Source organism: Nannobrachium achirus (assembly GCF_963921795.1).
Source record: "Nannobrachium achirus genome assembly, chromosome: 5".
Taxonomy (NCBI): Eukaryota; Metazoa; Chordata; class Actinopteri; order Myctophiformes; family Myctophidae; genus Nannobrachium; species Nannobrachium achirus.
Window position 1 is genome coordinate 15,737,957 of NC_137814.1, and position 24,300 is coordinate 15,762,256.

Sequence of the window (24,300 nt, forward strand, 5' to 3'; positions counted from 1 at the left end):
GTGGAAAGAATGGGATGACCTCCCCCAAGCTTGTTGCAAATGTCCCACTTTTCTTTTTCTTTTTTTTTTGCCTTTTCTGCCTGAGTTGTTAAACCAGCCCTAATAGGAGCTGTTTGGGAAAGACTCAAATTCTGCCCATTTCCGCAATTAGTCTACTTAATAGGGGACTTCTACAATCGCACGCACTTCAAATGAGCAGAAACAATTAGAGAGATACAGTTGTGAGAGTAACCACCGCAGGTTACTCACACATGAGCGCTGCTCAACTGCAAGTACTATTATTTTACCACAGAGCACAGCAAGAAGAAAATGACTCAGGGTTCTGGGCAAGACAGCAGTACCATGTCATGTGTTACAGCACTAGTAATCAAGGCTTCACCCGAAGATAACAATTCTACATTATACAGTACACACTGTATGATTTTATTTTGGTCAAATATGTGCGAAAAATCTCGATACAACTTAAAACACATCAAAGCGCAAGGAAACACATACTCCCATTGTGGTCCTGAAGCAAAACTAACAATACAGTCCAATAAAATAAATGACATAGCACGCAGCACATTACATGCAGTTACATAACAAATATAAACCTTATAACTTATGCATAGTATTTAGTTGCATACGTAGAGGCGGGAAATAAATGAGAAAACTTGAGAAAATGAATGAGGAAACATAACAAGTCCAGATGGCTCCATACAGGTGTATTGCTTAGGCAAGTAAGTATCAGTAAAACCCTGAATGGTTTGATGAGTATGAGAGGATATGAATGATAATGGTATGACCTTCCCAGTCACCACACCTCAACCCAGTTGAAGACTTATTGGACGTTCTGGGCTGACGCAATAAGACATGGGCGGTGGGGAGCCATCCGGTGGGGAGCCATCCATGTCTTTATTACGTCAGCCACAACAGATGAGGAGGAATACTGTAGCTTTTTAGCTTTTGCTGGAATGGTGTTCCATCACTCCATTCAATTATATAAAAAAATAGGTTTACATTACTAAACACACACAGGCACACGCACACGCACACGCACACACACACACACACACACACACACACACACACACACACACACAGAGTAAAAGCTTTTTGCTTGTGTTGTTTCATTATCAAGATGTGAAAGAAAGAAACATTTTTATGGTATCCTATTTAAATATTTTGTGCTAAATGTAATCTCAGTTGCTGATATTAATTTGAATTGCCAAAAGTAAAGGCAATTTGCATAAGTTGTTTGCCTAATCTGCATAGTCAAGGACATAACAAACGGCAGAACATAGTATGGGTCACTTACGCAGCAGAAATATGTATGCACACACAGTGGTCGAAAAGGAGTCATTTGGTTTTGCAATTGATTAAAGTCACTGATGAAGTCTCTGAGAAAACATGCCCTTTTCCAATTATGCACCAACCAAAAAGGAGTATTGAATACAGCCTTTTATAGCATTATTTTGATTATGTAATTGATTATTATAACTACAGTACATTTGTCGTGCATGCTTTTAGCCATGCCGTTCCATTCTCTTAGCATACAGCAAAAAGTAAATGAATCTTGGCCTCTTTACTGAAATTAATTTAACAATGTCACAAGCGATTGGACTAAGTTATTGTGTGGAAGTATGGGGGAACAATTATGAGGCGGTGATCAAGCCCATTTTCTTGCTTCAGAAGAAAGCCATTAGAATTGTTTGTCAATCTGACTACTATGCTCCAACTAATCCATTATTCATTAATCTTCATACCTTAAAACTAAAAGACCTAGTAGACTTGAAAACTGTAATTATAATGTACAAGGCACACAACCAACTGCTTCCAAGCTGTATCCAGGAGCTGTTCCATCCTAGAGAAAGCCAGTACAACCTAAGAGGAACTGCCATTTTCAATCAAACCAGCACAAGAATAAACATTAAAGACAGATGTGTATCAGTTATAGGGGTAAAATTATGGAATAGCCTTGATAAAGACTTAAAAAACAGTACCCCACTAAAAACATTTAAACATAAGTATAGAACAAATATAATAAATAGATATAGGACGCTAGTGTGACATTAAATGTTGCATCAGCAGCTTATATGGAGGTGTTTGTGTATATGTACTTTTGTTTGCATGTGTATGTTTATATGTATGTGAATTGTGTGCATGTATGTATGTATATATATATATATGTATATATATATATATATGTGTTTATATGTTTATATTTGTGTGTGCTGTATAGATCTACTAAGGAAACAATATTTTCAACCAAATACCCAAAAATCCCTAAACGGCCAGTTTCTTTCTTTCTTTCTTGCAAATTTCAAGTGACCTGTCTTCTCTTTTCTCTTCAGTTTTTGTCAGTTTTTGTTTTGTTTGTTTTTTTGTAAACTCTAGTGTTTTGTTGTTCAGTCTTTGTCTTCTTTTGTAAACTCTAGTGTTTTGTTGTTTGATATTTAATTTGGTTTTGTTTGTATTATTTTGTCTCGTTCTGTTTTGTCTGTTTTGTCTTTTGTTTTCTGTGTGTGTTTATTTTGTGTTATGTTAGTACGTTTGTTTTGTTTATATTATTCTTTCTAGTGTGAAGTTTATTTACACATTTAAAGGGTAGGCACAATAAGCTTAGGCTTCAGCCTTACTCCTTTTGGTCTGATTTCTTTTTTTGTCTTGTTTTAATAACTATACTGCATTGTTTAATTTACCAAAGACCAAATAAACTACTACTACTACTAACCATTGAGTGTACATTTTAGATAATGCATTTAAGGGCTTCTGTATTGCTCTGCTCCAGCTCTTGTAAATGGGGTAAATGTGCCATTTCCAACCACATTAAACCCGGCTTCCCAATGAAACTTCAACCCAGAATGTTCATAATTTCCAAAAATAGCAGAAATATCTTGACAAGGTAGACAAACAGAAACAGACATCGCCATATATGAGCACAAAAGGGACACAGACAGACGGGAACAACCGGTACTCTGATAAAGCTGACACCACTCAGACATAATGTTCGGATCGGCAGTGCGACGTAGGTGTCAGGGCCGTGTAGTGTTCCGAACTTCTAGCCCCAAAAATAGCAAAAATATCATATTGGAGATGGGCTATACTTGCTATTAGTACTAGCCTCAGGTGGCTAAAACAGATTATCGCTATCCAGAGAGATACCGGTACATAAAGTATAACAAATATGCAACTAATTCAAATTTGGCAAAGTAAAAAATAAACATCCACGTATGAATTGATATAAGGTGCTGCCATGGCAGCGTGCTTGAACAGAATGTCAAACGTCAAACGCTTTAAAGGGTTTTTAATCAAATCTAGCCCTGTGACAAATGAAATCAAAGCCATCAGCTTACATTAGAGCCCGGCATGCACAGAGAGGGCTAAAACAGGAGGTATGGGAGAACTGTTTAATGTCCAACATTACTTAGAATCAAAGGCAGGACTAAGTGGGCTGTCTCCTCTTATAGAGCCAATAAAAGCCAACCACACATCAAAGCGTGCCAGTGCTCCAGCCCCCATAATCCACTTACCTAACGGATGGGGATGATGTTATAATGGCATCAATGCTCCTTATGACTTATCCTCCTGACATGTTAACTCCAGAACGGAAGATGGAACACGGCCTTTCTGAACAGAGCTGAGCTATCAATCTGTCAATGCAGCGAGGCCCAATGTCTCTGACGAGTTCAAGAGCGCGAGGATTAAGTTACTTTAATTGTGTGAGTGTATAAACTGCTGTAGGCAATATTCAGCCACTAGATGTCACCCTGCACTCCATATCAGACATCTGTGGCATAAGGCTCCTTATTACCTTGAGTCAAACATACAAGGTAGCACTTGGTGTGGCTGGCGCCTGCCTCAAAGGTACAACAGAAACAATAGAAATATGCATAATGGTAGACTTCAGCTTACAGATATAAACAAAACAATCCTCCAAACTTGATAATATATTTTTTGAGGAGAAGTGATACTTTTATTTCACACATCTTTAGAGATTAAACCATGTTTACTTAGATGGAATACCAAAAGCCCTCTACTAGGCCCACTCCTGACTTGTTTTTACTCCTGATATTTTTGATAAAACAGTCGATCTAAAGGCTCACAGCATGTCCGGGTTGTAAGCACGAAAAGCATGAAAGTGAGAGTGGGTCTTCACTCGGTAGAACAAGTAGAAAGCCTAGAAACATAGCTTACTTTATCATACATTTCTAAATGAATGTGACCATAATTTACTAGACGGATATCATGATGATTTAAAAAAAGATTTAAACTAGCAATTGAAAACGTAAAGCGCTTATGAAAAGGTTTACTAAGGTAATAAAATCAAGTGTAAAGTTCGCCCCAAACCTCTTTGAGTTTATAATGTCTTGACACCAGTAGAAGGTGAAATATAGCGACATCTGCTGGGCCATTAATAGGAACAGCAACTTCAACGAGAACCCGGAAGTGGCTTAATTTCCAGCTAACAAAGCTTAGCTTACACGCATTGGATGTCAGCTACCTAAGCAAGGGTTAATACTAAAAACATAGAGCTTAATACTTAATACCTCCAATGAAATTGAATGAAATGGGATGTGACAGTTATGCAGATTATTACCAAAAGGTTTATGATCCAGTGCTGATTTTGACATTGAACAAATGCGAAAGTCAAAACCCCATTTCCCACCCACCAACGCATGAGAGCTTTTCCACTGGAAATGGTTATTAATGACATGAACTTAAATCATTTAATTCAGTTTGGAATATTTCATAAAAGCTAATATTGCATGACACCCATGACACATCCCTTATTAGCTAAACGTTTGAATTATTTGCGGTTTCAGGGCACCGTCGCAATTAGGCTTGTCACCAGAACCGATACTTCGGTACCTAGTCGATGCCAAGATGTGACGGTACTGTACGGTACTGACTTTTCTACAAGTACGGTAGTACCGAGATGCCAGATCTGGCCGCTTCTTTTGTGTTGTTTTTGGGCTGTAAATGAGCGGTTATCTGGCAACCCTCACCCTCTGATGCTGTGTACGTGACGACGTGGAGTCGTGGAGTACCACGCTTTAAGGAGAAAAACAACAACATGCAACATGGCGGCGCCACACGCATCTCGTCGCGTCGTCTTTTACCAGCAGCGACAGCTGTCCCTCCTAGTTGAGAAGAAAAACTAACCAAAAGTCGCGTATAGTACGCGCGAGGATGAGCGGGGATTAATAGTTGGTCGTCAAAAAACCTGTATGCCGTAACCGTTTCCAGACGAAAGGGAGGAACACATCCAACTAGCGAAACATCTAAAAAGACCGACATCCAGACTTGTACAAAGAATTCAAGGTGAGTGCATTTGAATTCTCGTGTAATCATTGTTGCCCATATCTAATAACGTTACTATGGTGAGCCCACACAGTAAATGAGCTGCCTGGCAAAGTAACGTTATGTCCAGCTCCAGCCTCGTCACGGAGAGCAGCCCCCGTCTGTCCCCCATAAAGTTATATAAAGTTGCCAGGCAGCTCATTTACTGAACCGCCTAACGTAACGTTAAACAACCCTGGAATAATACATACGTTATTCTTTGTTTGAGAAGGCTGGCATTGCTGTTAAGCCAGTGTTCTTTTGGAGTTTCCTTTTTTTTTACGCTATGATTGTGTGTGTGTGTGTGTGTGTGTGTGTGTGTGTGTGTGTGTGTGTGTGTGTGCGTGCGTGCGTGCGTGCATGCGGTCGTAATATACTGTGTGTGTGTGCGCGCGCGGTTGTATTGGCTATGATTTGTAATAAATAAATATAACTAAAAAGGGTTTCACCACGTCATTAAATTACTGCATGCTTGCACTCTCTCTCTCTCTGTGTGTGTGTGTGTGTGTGTGTGTGTGTGTGTGTGTGTGTGTGTGTGTGTGTGTGTGTGTGTTGCTGTAGTCTAAGCTACACCTAGTCACCTACTAACTGAAATCTCAATGTTCTTTTCACAGAGGAGGACTTTGACAGGGAGGACAGGCCAGGCCAGAGCAAAGCCAGCAGCAGCAGCAGCAGCAACACACACAGCCAACACTTTTATTTTATTAATGATACATTTTTTAAGGCTACAAGCACAGTATTTTATTTTAATCATTTAAAGCTACATGCAACTTCTGTTTAATCATACAGTATTGTTGTTTGTTGTTCACTTCTAATAAAGGAGTGTATGTTGAACTACTTGGGATTTATTGTTTATTTTTTATTTTTACCGTGGACCGTGGTATCGAAATGGTATCGAGAATCGTGGAATTTCAATGGTATTGGCATCGACTACTAAATTTCTGGTATCGTGACATCCCTAGTCGCAATAGGCCGCAAGATATTGCTTGCTTAAAATTGTATTTTTTGAAGATGAAATGAATAAGTAACCACCATCTCTAGTCATATAAGTTTGATCAACAGCATAGCACTAGATTCATTATGCTAAAGAACTGAAAAGACATTCCCACAACGTTTCACATTTTCAGAGGGTTCCAAACATTTACTTTTTAATAGTCAAAAGTCTAAAGGTGCCTTCAAATCTGGACAGTTCGAGCGGCGCGATTACATACAAAGTCAATGCAAAGACGAGACAACGCGCGACTGTGCGCGGCACGAACGAGCCAAACGGGCGGTACAGATTATTGATTACAATCTAAAGTCAAGCATTTAATATGCTTGTATTTAAAATCTCTTAAAAGTCAGTTCAATTTGAGTCTGTTTATGATTCATGTCTTTCATAATATGAAAGAAATTTCACAATATTATTGTGAAATAGAAATGGCAGGAATGGATGGCCACTATCAGGGATTGTAAGAGTGCAACCAGACTGTAGTCTGACTTTTTTCCATCCATCTTTCCATCTGTCTGGATTAACTTTATTTTGCAGCGCTATTCCTCCCACAGTTTTGGTGGCACACACTTGGGCCATATGTCAAATCGACTGGCTTCATCAACACTGTCTGCTTTGATAAGAGATACATTAATAGTTTAATTTATTTGTGAATTCATTTTCTCCATTGACTTGAATGGGAAAAAGCAAAAATTAAACTTTTTCCAAATATGGACATGACTGACATCATATAATATGTCTGATGTCATAGAACACATGAGACTGACACAGTATGTCCATATATGGGTCCATATATATTCCAAGATATGGGCTTAATATTGATGGCATCAGGGATCTCCATATATGGGCATAAAAGGGACAGGGATCAAATTAATTTGCAAGTGTGACTACCACTATCATCTGTAATTTGGGCATGTAATAATAGACAAACATTTAGTGAAAACAGCAGATCTACAAGTTCACAGTGTGTGTGCATTGTGAGCATATACATTTTCACTATCTGACGTACAACAATGTATAAAGGGTTTAAGTTGATATTACATGATATTATTGCGACCGTATAGGTTGCTACTTAGTATGAAAACCTCCAGCTCATGTCTGTCTGTCTGTCTGTCAAATATGGCCACATTTTCTCCAACTTAAACAACTAACCAGGTTTGTGCATTTTTTTGGTCAAAGTTGATCCCATTAATAGTCTTTAAAAGACAAAGAAGCGGCTGCACACACTGTAGCCAAAGTGCCAATATATATTTTAGGACACAGAGGGAAAGCCAAAGCAACAGTGCTCGCCCAGCGGGTTACGCACGCCCATGTGCACGTCCTCGCCCTTAAGGGTGTTAAGAACCTAGCCATCTACCTACTGTATGATACTAGATTACTGAGGTACAACACTCTCTCTGCATCTGATGTATGTGTTTACTGTAAGTCACTCTAGAGTAGAGGGTCTGCCATTTCTCTATCGCGTTTGCGCTAGTTACCAAAGATTTACTGCACCACATAAGGCGCATGTTGCGTAGTAAGCAGAAGTTCCTGGAAACAGGAACTCACGCTACCATTAGTGAGGAGGATCGGTCCACATCTCGGGTCCTGATGGACTTCATCAGATAGGCATTTGTGGATTAAATGACAGAGGAAGGAGGAGAAAGGCTCTTTCCTTTTCAAGGGTGTGAGTGGCCATAAAACAAAGTATTATCTTGCACTTAAGGTACAAGTGCGGCCTTCTCAGTATGTGCCCAGGGGGAGGAAAGTGCCCCTCTCCCCTGCCTCTCTAACATTCTCTGCACGTCCCTGCTGTACAGGACACTATTTAGAACACTGACAAAAGACAAAAAGGAATTACATTTTGAGCCCCGCACAAAGGACTTGTTAAGGTCTGGAGTTAACAGGAACAGGAACATGCGGTATCTGGGCACAAAGCGCCACCTCATCAACGCTCTGCAGCCTCCAGATTGTCTTTTATTTTGTCTCTTACTTTCTAAAAACAGCATCGCCGCTTTATGACAACAGATGGGAGAGTGAGGAAGTTTGATGTGTGGCAAAGGCCGCGCTACAAAGCCACAACGTTTGTTTGGGAAGTATGCTCTGCGCTATGGTGTTGGGAGTTTATACAACAGCTTCAAGGGTGCCTTGTTACAGGGCTGATTCAGAGCTAAAAGAAGAGGCGAGAATAAGAAAGAGTGGTGAAACTATGCAAATACTTGAGACTCATGCAGTCCCTCACTCATTAACAACATTGAAGCTGCAATCTATGACTGTTTTCTGTGAATAAAATGAAGTATGTCAATTAGGGTTTTTCGATTAATCGATTTTTAATCGAAATCCGGGTTTTTTCCTTTGGACGATTTAAAAAAAAAGAAATCGTCAAATCGAGTTTCACTTTAATTAGGGTAATTCTTACTCATTGGAGCCTTGCACGGGGCAAAAAGTACACAGCCCGGTCCTCCTAAAGCAGGACGACAAGGTCCGACACCAAATTAATACTACTTTCTCTCTGATGTGTCATTTCTTTGATGCGCGTGCAGCGCACGTCAGACTGGGCAGAGCTCACCACAGCACTGAGCTCACTCGCGCTGGTACAGGCAGCAAACAGAACAAAAAGCTGCTGAGCTGGTAAACTTACTTGTTGTTGTAGTTTGAAAGAAGCTTATTAATTCTGTGTTACCCACCTACTGTAGTCCTACTGTCCCTATCACTGTGTTAATTCTGCGTCGGGAAGCGAAGCGCTTCCCCTCCGTTTAGCGCTTACAATCAATCGAATCAACATCTCCGTGCATGAGCGGTGCAGGGGGCGGCCTTAGCTATTTTTTCACCCGTTTCACCAGCCTCCAAGAGCTGGCTTGTTTTGGCTGTTTTGTCACTCACTATTGATAATGAAACACTAAGGACGCTAAGTTAACTTCTGTATGTGATTGTTGCGCAACTAAAATTATTATTATTATTATTACCCTTATTGTTTTATTACATTTTGCTATTTGGCTAAATAAAAAAATAAAACAATAATTTAAAAAATCTTTTCCTTGCATTTTTTAAATGAAAACAACATAGTTGAAACAATGTATTATTCTTTTACCAAAAAATCAAAATCGGAATCGAAAATCGGCTTTTCTGAGAAATAAATCGAGATTTGATTTTTAGGCCACATCGAACAACCCTAATGTCAATACAACATCAGGAATATATATGTACCGTTTGTTGCCTGTTGAGATTGGCACATTTTCTGGGGCAACCTGCCAAGATCACACATGTCACACGTGCCTTCTTCTTCTTTTTTCTTTTTTTTTTTTACACTCTCGCCTGCAATGTAGTGCATTTGAAAATACATTGCAGTGCACATCATGGGGTGATCACTGCTTGCCTCCTGTGAATTGTTTTCTTTTTGTTTATTTTCTTTTTATTTCGTTGAGTGAGGTCAGCAGACAAAGTGACGTGAGTGAGATGAAAAAACCTGGGTGAAATATGTTAATCTCAATAAGTACTAACGGTATGAACTGAGCTTGTGTATGATTTTGAATGTCCTGGCTTGAGCTTCATGGGATCACAGTCTCATGGAAGCTTTGTTTGTTCAGTTTCTTCTTAAAGAGGTGGTGCCATAGTTTTGTACTTTTTTCTGGTTTTCATGTGTCTAGGAGGTTGACAGTACTTCATTAGACCCCCTGGTGTGGTTGTTATGTATTGCCTTTCTATTTGGGTTTTAGCTGTAGGCTGCCACCTTGTGGGGTCAAATGTGCCGGTCCAAAAACACAGATACTATTACATCACAGAATCAACCCCTCCCCTAATTACCATTCACCCAACATACGTAGGTGTGGCTAACTTCAGCTGGGTCACCACCCACCATGACAACCACGCATACCAATGAACTGGTGGGTGTGGCCACATAAAAACAACTTTTATTTTATTTTTTGAATATGTAATGTGGAAGGTTCGTTTTATCACGAACAGTAACATTTATAAAGTTAAAACGGATGTTTGAGTGTTCATGCAATATGAACTTTTATTTTAAATTGAAATGTTAATTGTGGGAGAAAAGGATAGGCATAAATAAGCTCTGAGCTTCGGCCTATGCCTATGCTGTAATGTTTTATGTTTTTTGTGATAATTTTGATGAGGATCGAAATAAACTAAACTAAACTAAACTAAAAATAGATCAACAAGCTGTGCTTTTTTTAATAACCAACTATCATTGTCATCGGGTAGAAACCTTGTAGCCTATGTCTTCATCATAAAAAAGAAAACGATTTAAAATAGTGAAAATAGCCCTTCTACAAGCATGCAACGCCTCGCACCGCAATTATTTTCACTAGTTTTGTGCAACAGTCTTATATGATGAGGCAGGGCTTTAATTTACGAAAAAACCTGCACATTTGAAACATTTGAGATAACTTGGAGCAACTGGGTTTAGTTTCTCTTCAAGAACGCCATTCACTTTCAAGTGGTGCTTTGTGCAGACAGAGAGAGCGATAAAGAGAAAAGAAAACGTGTCTCAATTGTCTGCGTCACAGATTTACGGGGAGGGCAAACACACTTCAGACGTTTGAGCCTGGTGTCCTCCTGCGTTTGGGAATCATAGATCAGCTTGTCACGCTTCGCAGCCTTTTTAAAAACATGACACAAGCGCCGAGCTGCTCAGAGAGCAGAGGCTCAGGGGGGAGGAGAGAGACGGCGGGATTGTGCCTGCGACTGCTTTACAAGCGGTCAGGGACACATTGATTTAAGGTTTATGGGATCAATGTCATCAGCGTGGCATTAGCGGGGGTCACAACATGAATCTCAATGACGGAGCGGTAATGGTCGTATAGGGTTGATCCCACTCACCGGCCAAGCTGCTTCACAGTGTCCCCTTCTACCCATAAACCCACGGCTGGTGATTCATTCAATAGCCGCCGTGACATGGTATGCATGCGCTATCGTGTGCATGTGTGTGTGCATGTGATGTGTGTGTAGTACCAGGTATGAGGGCCAGATGTTTCCAAAAGTATAGTAGGCCTAGAATTTGAGAAATTTAACCTGTGAGGGCCATTTTCCTGGACCCCAAAAGACAAGTGTTTTCGCAGATAAAGATTTTCAGGGCCAAGATTACAATTGTGTCCCAATCTCCCCAGGAGCCAGTCATTGCAATTTTTTTCATTTTCATTTTTTCATTTCATTTGAAAGCTGGGGATCATAGCTACAAAATGATATATTGGTTGTGGAGATTGACCCAACAGTTTTGAAGATATGGCTTATAGAATGATGCCATGCTGAAATAGTACTTTTGAGATATTCAAGTTTTAAATAAATTTCTAACCTGCAATGACCTGACTCCGCCACATGGGGAGCAATCTTCAATTCAATCTTCAATTCAAAGAAGCTTTATTGGCATGAGAACACAAACGTTTACACAGTGGTGGAAAAAGTACCAACATTTTATAATAAAGTAAAGTATCAATTCTGCAATGTAGAATCACTCTGTTACAAGTAAAAGTCCAGAATAAAAAATGTACTTGAGTAAAAGTACAAAAGTATTGGTATCCAAATGTACTTAGAGTACCAAAAGTAAAAGTACAAAATGTTTGAAAATAGCAGATCTACAAGCTCACAACGCGTCGCACCGCAATGCGTTGTGAGCTTGTAGATCGTCTATTTTCAAATAGCCTTGGTATAACATAGGGCTAAAGTGGTTTATGTATGTTTTAAACTTTAGTTATTGCTCTCTAAAAAGATAATGCCACAACAGCATCTCAAGCATTATTGGGCTAAATGTAAAGACGCTACAGTGCGCCAACCGTGAAGCAGTTTAACCAATTTGCTACATACGTCTACACAAACGGTCAGATTACAAAGATAAATTGCTTAGTGAAGGCTCACAGATGTCACCATAGGGTACGCTCCAGCAGAATGTCCCGTAATGATCGTATTATTTAATGAGGAGCATTTTAATCCGATCGGTCGTCGTTTCCTTAAAAAGGTATTAATGTATCTAAGTGCAGTACACCTCGCAACCGATGGGGTCGCATGGCTGAAAAACAACAGAAAATGGCATCTGATCGGATTAAAATGCAGTTTATTAAACAATACGAAAGATACGGGTAATTCTGCTTGAGCGTACCATACTGTGACATCTGTGAGACTTCAGTAAGCACGTTATCTTTGAAATATGAGGGTTTTTGTAGACGTACGTAGCAAATAGGATTAACTGCTCAACACGAGGTTGAAGTGAACTTATTACGTGTGCAACAGGGCTAACTGTGCTAAATGTAGCATAATCAGTGTTTGTGTAACTTCAATCAGAAGGATTATTTGACCTGATAATAAAACACAATCTACAGGCTTAACCGCCTCGCGTTGTGAGCTTGTAGAAGAGAGCAACAATAGAGTTGGGTCACGTTTTATTTGTTTATAGCCTGCAGCTAGCGCTGCAGCTAACGCTAGCTAGCGTTAGCCGTTAGCCACTCATAGCCAGTCAACCAGAATAGTCTACTCTAAAGTCAACTTTCCGACGGCGAGTGAACGATTGCATTCCATCCATGTTTTCTTGGCTGTCAATTTATTGTCCAAAAAAACAAACACCCTGAACGTTAGAATTAGATAGTTTAGGACGACACTGATCTATTCAATGCTAAGCTAACTCAGTGACAAAGGAAGCTTCCGCACCGGAGCTTCACAGAAGACAAACGCATACGTCACAGACGCCTCCAGGCAGGAACGGATCATTTTCACCAGCGTAGAAGAAGAAACAGCGGAAGAACGGCGGAAGAATAATAAATAATAATACACAAAATCATACATTACGTGGTTAATAATTGTTCATTTGGAACACACGTGGCATTAAATTAATGGGATAAATACTGTGGGTTGCATCGCTAAGCAATGGAGTCCCGATATTACCGCATTTGGCTACAAACGGCTAACAAAGGCTGGCTAGTTAGCATTTTAGCTAATATAAACTGGGAGGACTAACAGAATTATGTACCGATCTCTCACATTAATTAAAAAAAGTCTTATTTACATGCAGAGTTAAGCTCTGGCGTTTAAGTGAAATGTAGCCTAGATATTATGAGATGCTGTTGTGGCATTAAAAAAAAAAGAGCAAAAAAAAAAAAAAAAATCATTTTGGCTACAGGGAATAATGACAGTCCCCGAGATGACTAGCTGCTGGGGGTGCTGGGACACAATTGGTAAAAAAAGATTCGGGTTGTGGTCATGGTTAGGGTTAGGCGTTTAAGGTATAGCTCTCCACCAAACAGATTACTACAGACTGGCAGAGGAATGAAGTCTGGAGATGCTGCGAAAAAAAAGTTGCTGAATACATTTTTTTTTTTTTTTTTTTGTGACGACATTTTTATTATTCATTTTTTATTTTACAGAGCTGACACCACCAGACGGCTACTATGGTGCTAACATAGCCTATGGCTTGATGTCTTTTTCAACAACATGCCCGCTGCTAGCCGACGCCTCCCTCGCGACCCGTCGTGACCATGTACCCGTCACCAATTCAACAGCAGACACTTTCAATGCTGTTGCAAGGGAGAGCTTTAAAAGGTGAGTTTGGGGGGATGGAGGTTGCGGTTGGGTTTATGGTTAGTTTTCACACCCGAAAAGAGTGAAATAGGCTAATCAAAAAAGATGATACAAAGAAAAAGGCAAAAAAGAATTGCCATCATAAAACGTTGCTCTCCTCACAACACCAACGAGTTAGTTTCGGGTCCCTGCCAGTGCCCCTCATGAATCTCGACATCAATTCTTTGTGTTAAGTACAAGTTGTCATCTTACGGCGCAGCCTTGCTGGAGGAAACCAGCAGAATCAGGAGCGGAAGCCTAATGTGACATAATTTGCTGCCATCATTATCAAGCAGCCATAAGGCATGAACAGATTGGTCTGCTCCTCACCTTTTGGGTTGAGCGGTCACAGTGGGGGGGCGGTTCTGCAGACTGCCGAACATAACAAACTCTTGTACCCTGAGGCCTTGCACACAGCAGTTGTCCACCAAATTGTGCCATATTGCACTGTCCCGGACATACTGTGCATCGAGCACACAGTGCAAAGGACAATGTCACCAGCCATTATATGGGCCAGGACAACATAACGGCCACTTTGATTCCCCTTAGTGCAATACATGCTTCTGGGATGTGTAAATGACTACGCTGCATTCTTTGCATGTTTTTACATGTGCTGTTTAAATGTTTTTTTTTTGTGTTTGTTGTTTTAAGTTCTAAGTTAGCTTTTTCTGAACTGACGCCACTGACCTCTACTGTAGGAAGAATAGCTCTTATTTCTACATAATTAAATGTAACCAACCCTCAGCGTTGATTTTTTCTTTTTCTTTGTTTGTCAAAAGAGATATCTGATAGACAGAAAGATATCTGCCAGACGCTGGGATAATCCACTGAGGATCATGAAAATAAATAAAGTATACAGTTTATTTGAAGAGTTTATTTTCAAGCATTGTTTCTCAGGTCTGACTGTTGAGTTACTCTGTAGTTGTCACTACCTCTGGGATCTAGCGGAGGTTGAGGGCATGTGTTTGGACCCAGTGTTGGAAAAGACAAACACAAGGTTAGTCATCTATTATGGATGGCCAGCGAGGACCAACATCTAGCAAGGTGACATTGGGGTCACCTTGTTAGAGACCAGTTCACTGGGAGAACTGTGAAATGGCGTCTCTTTACATTGTTAGAGCTTAAAGGACAACTTTGTTTTTTTTACAACAGGGGTTCATATTTTAGTCATTAGAGAAAAGAAAAGATGGGTGTTAAAATGTTTTCATTTACTTCTTTCTATCATTTTAGTGATTTTAACGATTTTGATTTGCATGCAAATGGCTAAATAATGTATTTTAGACACAATAAGCCCATTCCCAAGATGCACCGCAATCTTTCATGGGCAGATGTGACTTATGGGGGCTGGTGTAAATAGTAACAAAGACATTGCCGGCTTACTGTGTCTAAAAAGACATATTTAGCCACTTGTATGCATGCCCCCAACCACTGAAATCAAAATACAAAAATCGCTAAAACAATAGAAAACAGTAAATGAAAACATTTTAACACTCATCTTTTCTATTATCTAATTACAATCTAAAATATGAATAATTGTTGTAAAAAAACAAAGTTGTCCTTTAAAGGTTAACCAACAAATACAAGATGAGGAACAGCTAGATACCCTTATGGTTCCACAGTTTAGCTCTCAGTTAGTAACCAGTGTTGGAACGAACAGGACATTCCCTTTTTCTGGTTACAGCGCCGTGCACTTAATTGAACTCAATTTCCCAACAGGCTTCTTTTCAATCCAAAAAAAAAAAAAGAGAGAAAAAAGGCCAAAACAAAAAGGCTGGATCTTTAACTCATCATCCAAGAGGTATAAATGATCTCATCATGGGTCTGTCTGGTGGCCAGGCAATGAACTGTAACTTATTGGACGATCTGTCACCTGGCTACAACCCGATTGGATAATCTGTTACCTGGCTACAACCTGATTGGATAATCTGTTACCTGGCCATAACCTGGCATATCTAGGATGAATGCAATGCCATGAAAAGCTTCTGACAATAAAACATGGAATGTATGTTGATATAGGCCAGGGGTTCCCAAAATTTTTTGTCTCAGGGCACCCCATATATATATATTTTGTTTTAATCCGAGGCACCCCAACATTATAATTTTCACTCCCAGCACCTTATATTTATAGCATATCGTCGTTGTCGGGTGGAAACCTTGTATGTCCAAAACACTTCGTTTTATATTTATCATCTATAAAATGTACTAAACTAGTGAAAACAGCAGATCTACAAGCACACAACGCCTCGTGATGCGAGGCGTTGTGTGCTTGTAGATCAGCTGTTTTCACTAGTTTTGTGCGACAGTCTTGACAGTCTTGCTTTACCAAAAGACGTACACATTTGAAACTTGGAGATAGAAGGTTTCTGCCAGACAGTGACGATATTTTAGTGATTATGTTCCGAGGAAAACATTGAGATAATAGCCATTTTGGTTAGAATTGACTGAAAATAACTGTGTACTTCAAGTTTAAAATTATACTAAATATTTTTTCAAGTATCCAAATATATTCCAAATATTATCAAATTATCTCGCGGCACCCCTGGACTGCCATCACGGCACCCCAGGGTGCCCCGTCACCCACTTTGAAAACCCCTGTTTTATGCAATGATTTATAAAGAGTAGCATTTAGAATCTACAAGTTCACAACACATCACATCTTAGGACCACAATGGATACCACAAAGTCCCCAGGACTTGTTTTTGTGTTATCCTTTTAGCCTAAATGTCTGACTATATGTGCAGTTATTATCTTTTACTAATAAAGTATTCAATCAATCAAATAAACTTAAAGCGAGTTGTTCAAAATGGGGATGTGAGGTTGAAAGTTGTTTCGGTAATAGGATAACTAAGCTGTTACAACCCATTTGTGGAGATGCCGGTTTGTCATACATCCGTGCCGCTGTCAATGCATACGGTAACTGTGCCTAACCGCATCACTGCCAGGACCGCCCTCCACAGATCTTACAGTGAACTAGTTGCGAGAACACCTAAGGCCGGTACTGCCGGAACACCTTTTTGGAGGCACGTCCATGTGTATTTTTAGCCAGGTACGTCTGGCAGGAATCAAATTGTGCTGACCACTACTGGCCCCTGTACACCCGCGCCTTATGGCAGACAATGGGGAAATGGCTCAGTGACAGGTGCACGTTTGAGCTAAAAAGGCCGTCTCGACTCAAGCACACTTTTGGAGGGGGAGGGGACCTTTGTGCCCTCGACGAGCCGAGCAAAGTGATAAGGCTTTGGATCTGGCGGTCGGGGCCCTCCGGCCGGGGCGGCAAGCTGCGGCGAGGCCCGAGCGCCGCGGCAAGCAGTGCCGGGTCCATCTGTTGTCGCAGCCTGGACAGATCTGCATGCTAATCCGCCTCTACCCACGTCTCCACGGGGCAGCGTGGCGGGCCAGCTCTGCCTGCACGGCCCTCTCAGGGATGAGGAGATAGCGGACGAGCGAATAGGAAAAAACATAGGAACTTGAGCCAAAGGAAGTAGATGACTGGAAGGAAAGATGTGAAATTATAAAAAAAGTTAATTCAATGAAATGTAGAAAAACACAGACGCACACGCACACACGCACGCACGCACGCACGCACACAGAAATCTAGTTGTCTCATTAAAAAAAAGCCCTGCTAAAATATGAAAATGTGAGGCCGTATGGCACTGAAGCCGGCCGGGTGTTTGCTAGCAGATGCACAACGTGAAGTGGAATCTCAAGGTCAGTTTATCATTGACATTCAAGGAGCGTCTGTGCGCCTGTACTCTCCCATCCATCCGCCACACTTAGCTGCTGGCAAAACTCCCCTCAAGCTGACTAATCATTTGTGTATGCAGTTATAATATGCTTTCAATGTCTGAAAAATACATACCATCCATCAAATTGTGATTGTAACGTCTTTGGGGCTGGGAAAAAGGGCATCTGGAGTAGGTGTGGCATATCTTAAATCTAATAAATATACATTTCCTCGGGCAGAAAGAGGACGCGTGCCAGATCAAAGGATTCATTTTCCTGCTATGCCAACACAGCAGATAAGATTTGATACAGAGCATAACGTGCACAAATGGACTGGATTCTACTTGTGAAATGAAGAGCGTCAAAACTTCAACTATCTTCTTGATGTTCAGGCATCTGGGTCATGCTGTCTGATACAGTTTTTCCTCATCTACTGTAGCGTCTTACATTTGGGTGTGCACACACTATCCGCACTGTTAACCACTTAAAACTACTATACCATCCTTCAAGTACAATCTAAAGAAATGGTTGCTTGATAACCAGGCTTGCGACCATTATTAACACATTTAGTGCCGGACCGTACCGCACATTCCCAAACATAAACAAATGCGGCGTCGCCCGCCGCGGAAACATGCAAGTGTATCAAACTCGCTATGAAACATCAGTAGCAGACATGTTTTACTGTGTTTGATTACTAGTTAGTAGCGCTCCTATTCTGCCAGTTTCTTTGATTAAGCAAGTAGCAACAGGTTAGCCAGCCACATACTGTAACAACACCAATAAGGGTCGCTTAACAACGATCTGCTTTCCTACTGTTGTGATTGATCAGGTGGTGAACCAATCGCAGAAGACTGCCACTTTGGCGACACCCATCCCAGAAACGGATGCAGTAGGAAGGGCTTTCAGACTGAATAATGGCGTGTAACGAAATGAAAATTCAGGCTGAGTGTCAGGCTAGTAATCAGGAAATCTCATCATCTAACTCCACGTCACGTTCTTGGTCAAAACAAGCCCTTCTCTAACAGACCATAACAAAAGCACGGATGGCTGTGGTTGCAATATTTATCTTCTGGGTGAAAGAAAATACGACCGTCACGCCTGACCGTAAGTAATCAGATTACATTTGGACCGCTGGTGCATTCAGTAGCCTCGAAAATAAGGTAAAACACTGGAAAACCCTGGCCAAAGCTACTGAGTTAACAAACAGGTACACCTTATTGTGTATCATTAGGTACACTGTTAGCCCTTACTGTAAATTTATAGCAAAATTCCGAACAGTATTATACTGTATTAGTATCAGACAGTATTATACTGTAAACAGCAAAGCATTCTGGGAGTGAAAATTACTTTTTTACTGCAATTTAAGATAATGTCATTATCATAGGAATTGCTGTAAATTTGCTCTTAACAGCCAAGCATTCTGGGAGGGAAAACATGCATTTTTACAGTAATTAAAGAGAATGTCATTATTGTCAGGAATTGCTGTAAATTTGCTCTTAACAGCAAAGCATCCTGGGAAGAAGACGGCAAAGTATTCTGGGTAAAGCATTTGTCTAGTTATTAGGGGCATTTTCGAATCTTCTGGGAGCTAAAAATGCTTAATGTGTCATCTCCATGTGTCTGCCCAGGCAAGCTGACTGACATTATGTCAGAATTTGATTTGTCAGTATTTGAGCCTCAAACCCTAACCCTAGCTGTTATCTCTAGGTTACGGTTCAGCTCCCTCACCCTGGTGGTTAGAAAAGGAAAACTTCTAAGAACTCTAACAGGGGTTGAGTTTGAACAGATAAGCATGGTCCCAAACTCATTGGACCATGCTAATCTTCTCTGTGTTGTCCCAATTTTAGCTAAGTCAACGTTCTGCAGAACCTGCACATACCATAATATACATTATAAAATAAATACTATAATATATAGTAAGTTACTAAGCAACTGTGGAAAGGAATACAGTAAGTTACTGAAAGACTTTGAACAGGAATACAGTAAGTTACAGGAAAAAAAAAACATTCAGCAGAAATACAGTAATTAACTCTACAATTCTTTTCAGTAATATACTGTAATTCAAAATACAGTAAGAGACTGCCAAAAAAAAGTTTCTTAGGAGATAACGTGCTGCCAGTACTTTACTGTAATTCTGCTGTGAAAAGTCTTACATCATTAGGTATGCTTTAACTATTGAAAAATAGCATATATACAAGCTCACAGCGCGGCACCGAGTGCCGCGCTGCAAGCTTGTAGATCTGCTATTTTTTTTAAATCGTGACAATTTGAATTTTGAAAAAATATTTTTTGAAAAACGTATGTTTCTGTGCAGCAATCTGGCTAGCCATCATCAAAGAAAAGGTCCTTTTCACTTAACTGGAGCTCAGTTAGTCTGTTCTTGAGAGACTACTATGTCAGTGGTTCTCAAACTTTTTCATGTGAAGGACCCCCAAAATGACATGTATTTGGCCACGGACCCCCATCTCAAAATATTTAGTTCCAGGGACCCCCCAGAAGCAACATTTGAGATACAAACATTCGCTTTAAAAATACATACAGTATGTTCAAAGATTTGCACACATTTTCACAACTTTTTCAAAAAATAGCAGATCTACAAGCTCGCAGTGCGGCACTCGGTGCCGCGCTGTGAGCTTGTATATCTGCTATTTTTCAATAGCTAAAGCATTAAATAATTCTAGACCTAAATTAATTAATTAATCTGTTAAACAAAGCTGCACTTTAGTTGTGTAGTTGTGCTTGTAGATTTATTTATTTTTTGTATGCTGCATGCTCTGTTGTTTTGTAATGTTCTCCCCAGAACAGGGAAGATGGGGTTCATATGGTTAATGTATCCATTAGTAACTCTCAGTATACAAATGCCAAATTAGCACGGATTTCACTGAGATTCTTTTAATCTTTTCTTCTTCACTGTAATGTTATTCAACTTTTTGTAATGTGTTTGTTAATGTGTGTCTTAATGCACTGTGTCTTAATGTCTCAGCGCTTAATGTTTTGCGTAAAGAATTGCAGCCTTGTCGTCGAAATGTGGTAAACAAATAGAAATTGCCTTGTCTTACTGTAGGCACACTGGAGACATCCTGAAGCGCTTTGCACCTGAAATCGTTTGTCTTGTTGCTGCATGAGGGATTGTCCCCAAAACAAAGTCACTCCAAACAGATTTAGTACTTCAGGTCTCTTCTAAGTCTAGAGCATTCCTTTTTTTCTTCTTCTTTTGACACAATATGTATGGATTACTCTGGCATACCAGGCATAGTGACTTTACTACGACAAAGAATGCCCGGGATACAAAGCGCCATAAAACCATTTCCCCTGATAGGACGTAAATTGGAATTGAAACGGCTACTGCACAATGCCAGGCGGAGGTGCGTGAGTGTGCTTGCCCACGCGTGCGCGTGTGTGTGAGTGTGTATAATTTGCAAAACCAATATCCTGAATCCCAAAACCTTTCGCTTTATTTGTTGAGCTCAAACGGAGGCTTTAAAAGACAAGAATGTGGCCACACACACTCCTGACCTGCACACACTCCTGAACTGCCATACCCTGTTGTAGTCTTTGTAGTCCAGATATACAGTATATTACCCCGAGATGAATGGATAAACTGTGGACTTGCACAATTGAATTCAATTCCACAAACTCAGAAAGGCAGGTCTCCAGGTGGTGCCACAGTCACACAGATGCCTCTTTCTCACCTTGAGGAACAAGGAGAAAGTTAACATCATTGTTCACAATGCCACTTAGTGGCTGTCCTTGACATGTAATGTGTAATACATGTCTGCCGAAACGTTGGTTTCCTCACTCTGCGTCCTTAAATAAAAACCACTAGGAGGACTCGTGTGCGTAGCATCCTCCTGCACAGTGTTATTAGTTGAGCTGCCGAGAAGAAGTGTGTCCGTCCGTCTGTCTGTCTATCAGTCCGTCACTCTGTCTGCAAATTTGCCCCCCAGGGGGTGCTGCACACACCAGACGCAATCCAACGACTTGTTGGAAAACAGCTTTGTGAAGACAACACCGTGGCCCAGTTGAACAGGTGGAACACTTACCATCAGGCACTTGCACTCATAGACATCAAAGGGGGCTTGAGTCCCTGCTCTTTTATCTGTTCGTAAAAAGTGCCCTCTCCAGAGAGTCCAGACCATGAATGTAGTTGTTACTATAGTGAAAGAAAATGCAAATACCCCCCTTTCCATGCCATAACTGAAGGCAGCATTCAAGAGAATTGCCTTGTCCAAACTCTACTTGAACGCAGCACCTTATGTTGAAAGAATTGCCCTCTCTGTGTAGAAATCCATGCCATTACACCACATCTCCAGTATTGACTTAGTTGAGTGTGGTTTGGTATCACGCACCGAAAATAGCCGACCTCCAAGCTCACAACGTGTCACAGCACCCTTACATTATAATTTTCACTCCCAGCACCTTAAATTTATAGCATATCGTCGTCGTCGGGTGGAAACCATGTATGTCCAAAACCGTTCGTTTTGTATTTATCATCTATAAAATTAACTAAACTAGTGAAAACAGCCGATCTACAAGCACGTAGATCGGCTGTTTTCACTAGTTTTGTGCGACAGTCTTGCATGATGAAGCAGGGCTTTGCTTTACCAAAAGACGTACACATTTGAAACTTGGAGATACGAGGTTTCTGCACGACAGTGACGATATTTTAGTGATTATGTTGCGAGGAAAACGTTGAGATAATAGCCATTTTGGTTAGAAGTGTCCAAGTGTCCAAATAGATTCCAAATATTATCAAATGATCTTGCGGCACCCCTGGACTGCAGTCCTGGCACCCCTGGACTGCCGTCGCAGCACCCCGGGGTGCCCTGTCACCCACTTTGAAAACCCCTGCTCTAACATTCTCTGCACGCCCCTGCTTACCATGACAGAGATGTGCAGGATGCGGAGCTCCTCCTCGGCGGAGTCGGCGGCAGGGTCTTCGGTGGGGGAGAGGTTGTTCATGTTGAGGCCGCCGTCCTGGTGGTGGATGTGGAAGAGCAGCGTGCCGTTCTCCAGCCACTGCTGCCTCCAGCGCACCAGGGGAATGTCCTCCGAGTTCCCCGAGATCTCTGCCGGGAGACACACAGAGAGAGAACACACAGTGTCAGTATCGTCAACTAAAACGACGGCGAAAAATCGACCAGTCGACTAGAACTAAGACTTAACACTTTCTAAGCCGGGCCGTACTTGCCCGTACTTGTCCGGACCACCCAGTGTGCCGCCCGAACTTTCCCGTACTTTCCCGTAATTTATGAAATTAATTATAATTTTTTTTAAAATACAGTCGCCGGTCGTGCTCTGTCTCTTTAAGAGAGCTCCTGAGACGTGATCGCGTCAGAGACGTGATGACGTCATCTGCTAGGGAGCAACTGGCGTCCACGGGCGGCCATTACGTGCCCTTGTATTGTGTATGCTGCCAGTTGGCCAGCGCGTCTCCTCATCATTTTCGATCAGACGACAGACGAAATCAAGGCTTCGGAATGAGTGGATTGCATTGGATTAGATCGATGTGCGTGCACAGAAGACGGATTGTATTTTCGGGTGCTGTTTATTATCGCTGTTTTCCCCGTATCGCTCCATGTTAATGACCGGAGGAGAACTGCCTACAGCACCATGAAAAAAGGTTGGCCAACCAAAAAAACTCTTTCATGCATGGTTTGCTGGCTTGCACGTAGCGATCCGATTGTGTTGTTATGATTTCGTGCTTTGCTTTTTTAAAACATGTTTATAAATAAATAGGACATTTGTTCGGCAGTACCTCTGTTCAGGGGTTTCTGGCGGGGCTTGGAAAGGGTTTTAATATTATCGTTGCTGTCGGGTGGAAACTGTGTACGTCCAAAACCGTTTTGTATCTTTCATTTTGATTGAATGAGTGATTTAAAATAGTGAAAATAGCCGATCTACAAGCACACGAGGCGTTGTGTGCTTGTGGATCGGCTATTTTCACTAGTCTTGTGCGACAGTCTTGTATGATGAAGCAGGGCTTTACTTTACGAAAAAATCTAAACGCATTTGAAACTTGGAGATAAGAGGTTTCTGCCCGACAGTGACGATATTGACGATTTCGTCAACAAATAAAAACTGGACTAAAATGTTAGGGAGAAGAGTGAGGCGTTGTGTGCTTGTAGATCTGCTTTTTTCACTAGTCTTGTACGATGAAGCAGGGTTTTACTTTAAAAACCAGTGACGATTTGCAAGTGTGACTCTCGTCACGGCAACCACAAGATACACCAAAACTGTGGGAGCAAAAAAAGATTACTAAAATATGACTAAAACTAAATGGATTTTTATTCAAAAGACTATGACCAAAACTAAATCTAAATTTGCAGTCAAAATCAACAAGTAAAGAAAAAAGACAGTCAAATGTGTCCCGGATTGAAAGTACACATTGTTTATACCGAAAAAGAGAACATCCATGAGCTTGTTGAAATTCCACAATTGTGCTCTGGGTTGCACTCCAGTTCTGGCACTGTGACAATAAATCCCCCCTCCTCATTTTCCACCTTACAGATAGGGATGAACACCAGCACGCACGCACGCACGCGCACGCACACACGCATGCACACACGCACGCGCACGCACACACGCATGCACACATGCACGCACACAGGGCACAGAGGAACCGACACATTATGAATGTTTGACAAGGCTGATGTTGAGTTAGACCTATGTAAGTGTGTCGCGTTCCAAAGGTGCGTCAGACTCATAAGTCATGCAGTGCATTG

The 24,300-nt window shown here is 41.0% G+C and overlaps 1 protein-coding gene across 1 annotated transcript in view; it reads right to left on the reverse strand.

Annotated features, from left to right (window-relative positions):
• The window catches only part of astn1 (astrotactin 1), a gene marked incomplete at both ends in the record, with an annotated part of 673,839 nt that overhangs the window by 530,751 nt on the left and 118,788 nt on the right, over positions 1-24,300 (reverse strand). The window contains one exon of the mRNA XM_080725574.1: positions 22,457-22,644. Coding sequence (XP_080581700.1) covers positions 22,457-22,644 — 188 coding nt within the window. The remainder of the gene's footprint in view (positions 1-22,456; positions 22,645-24,300) is intronic.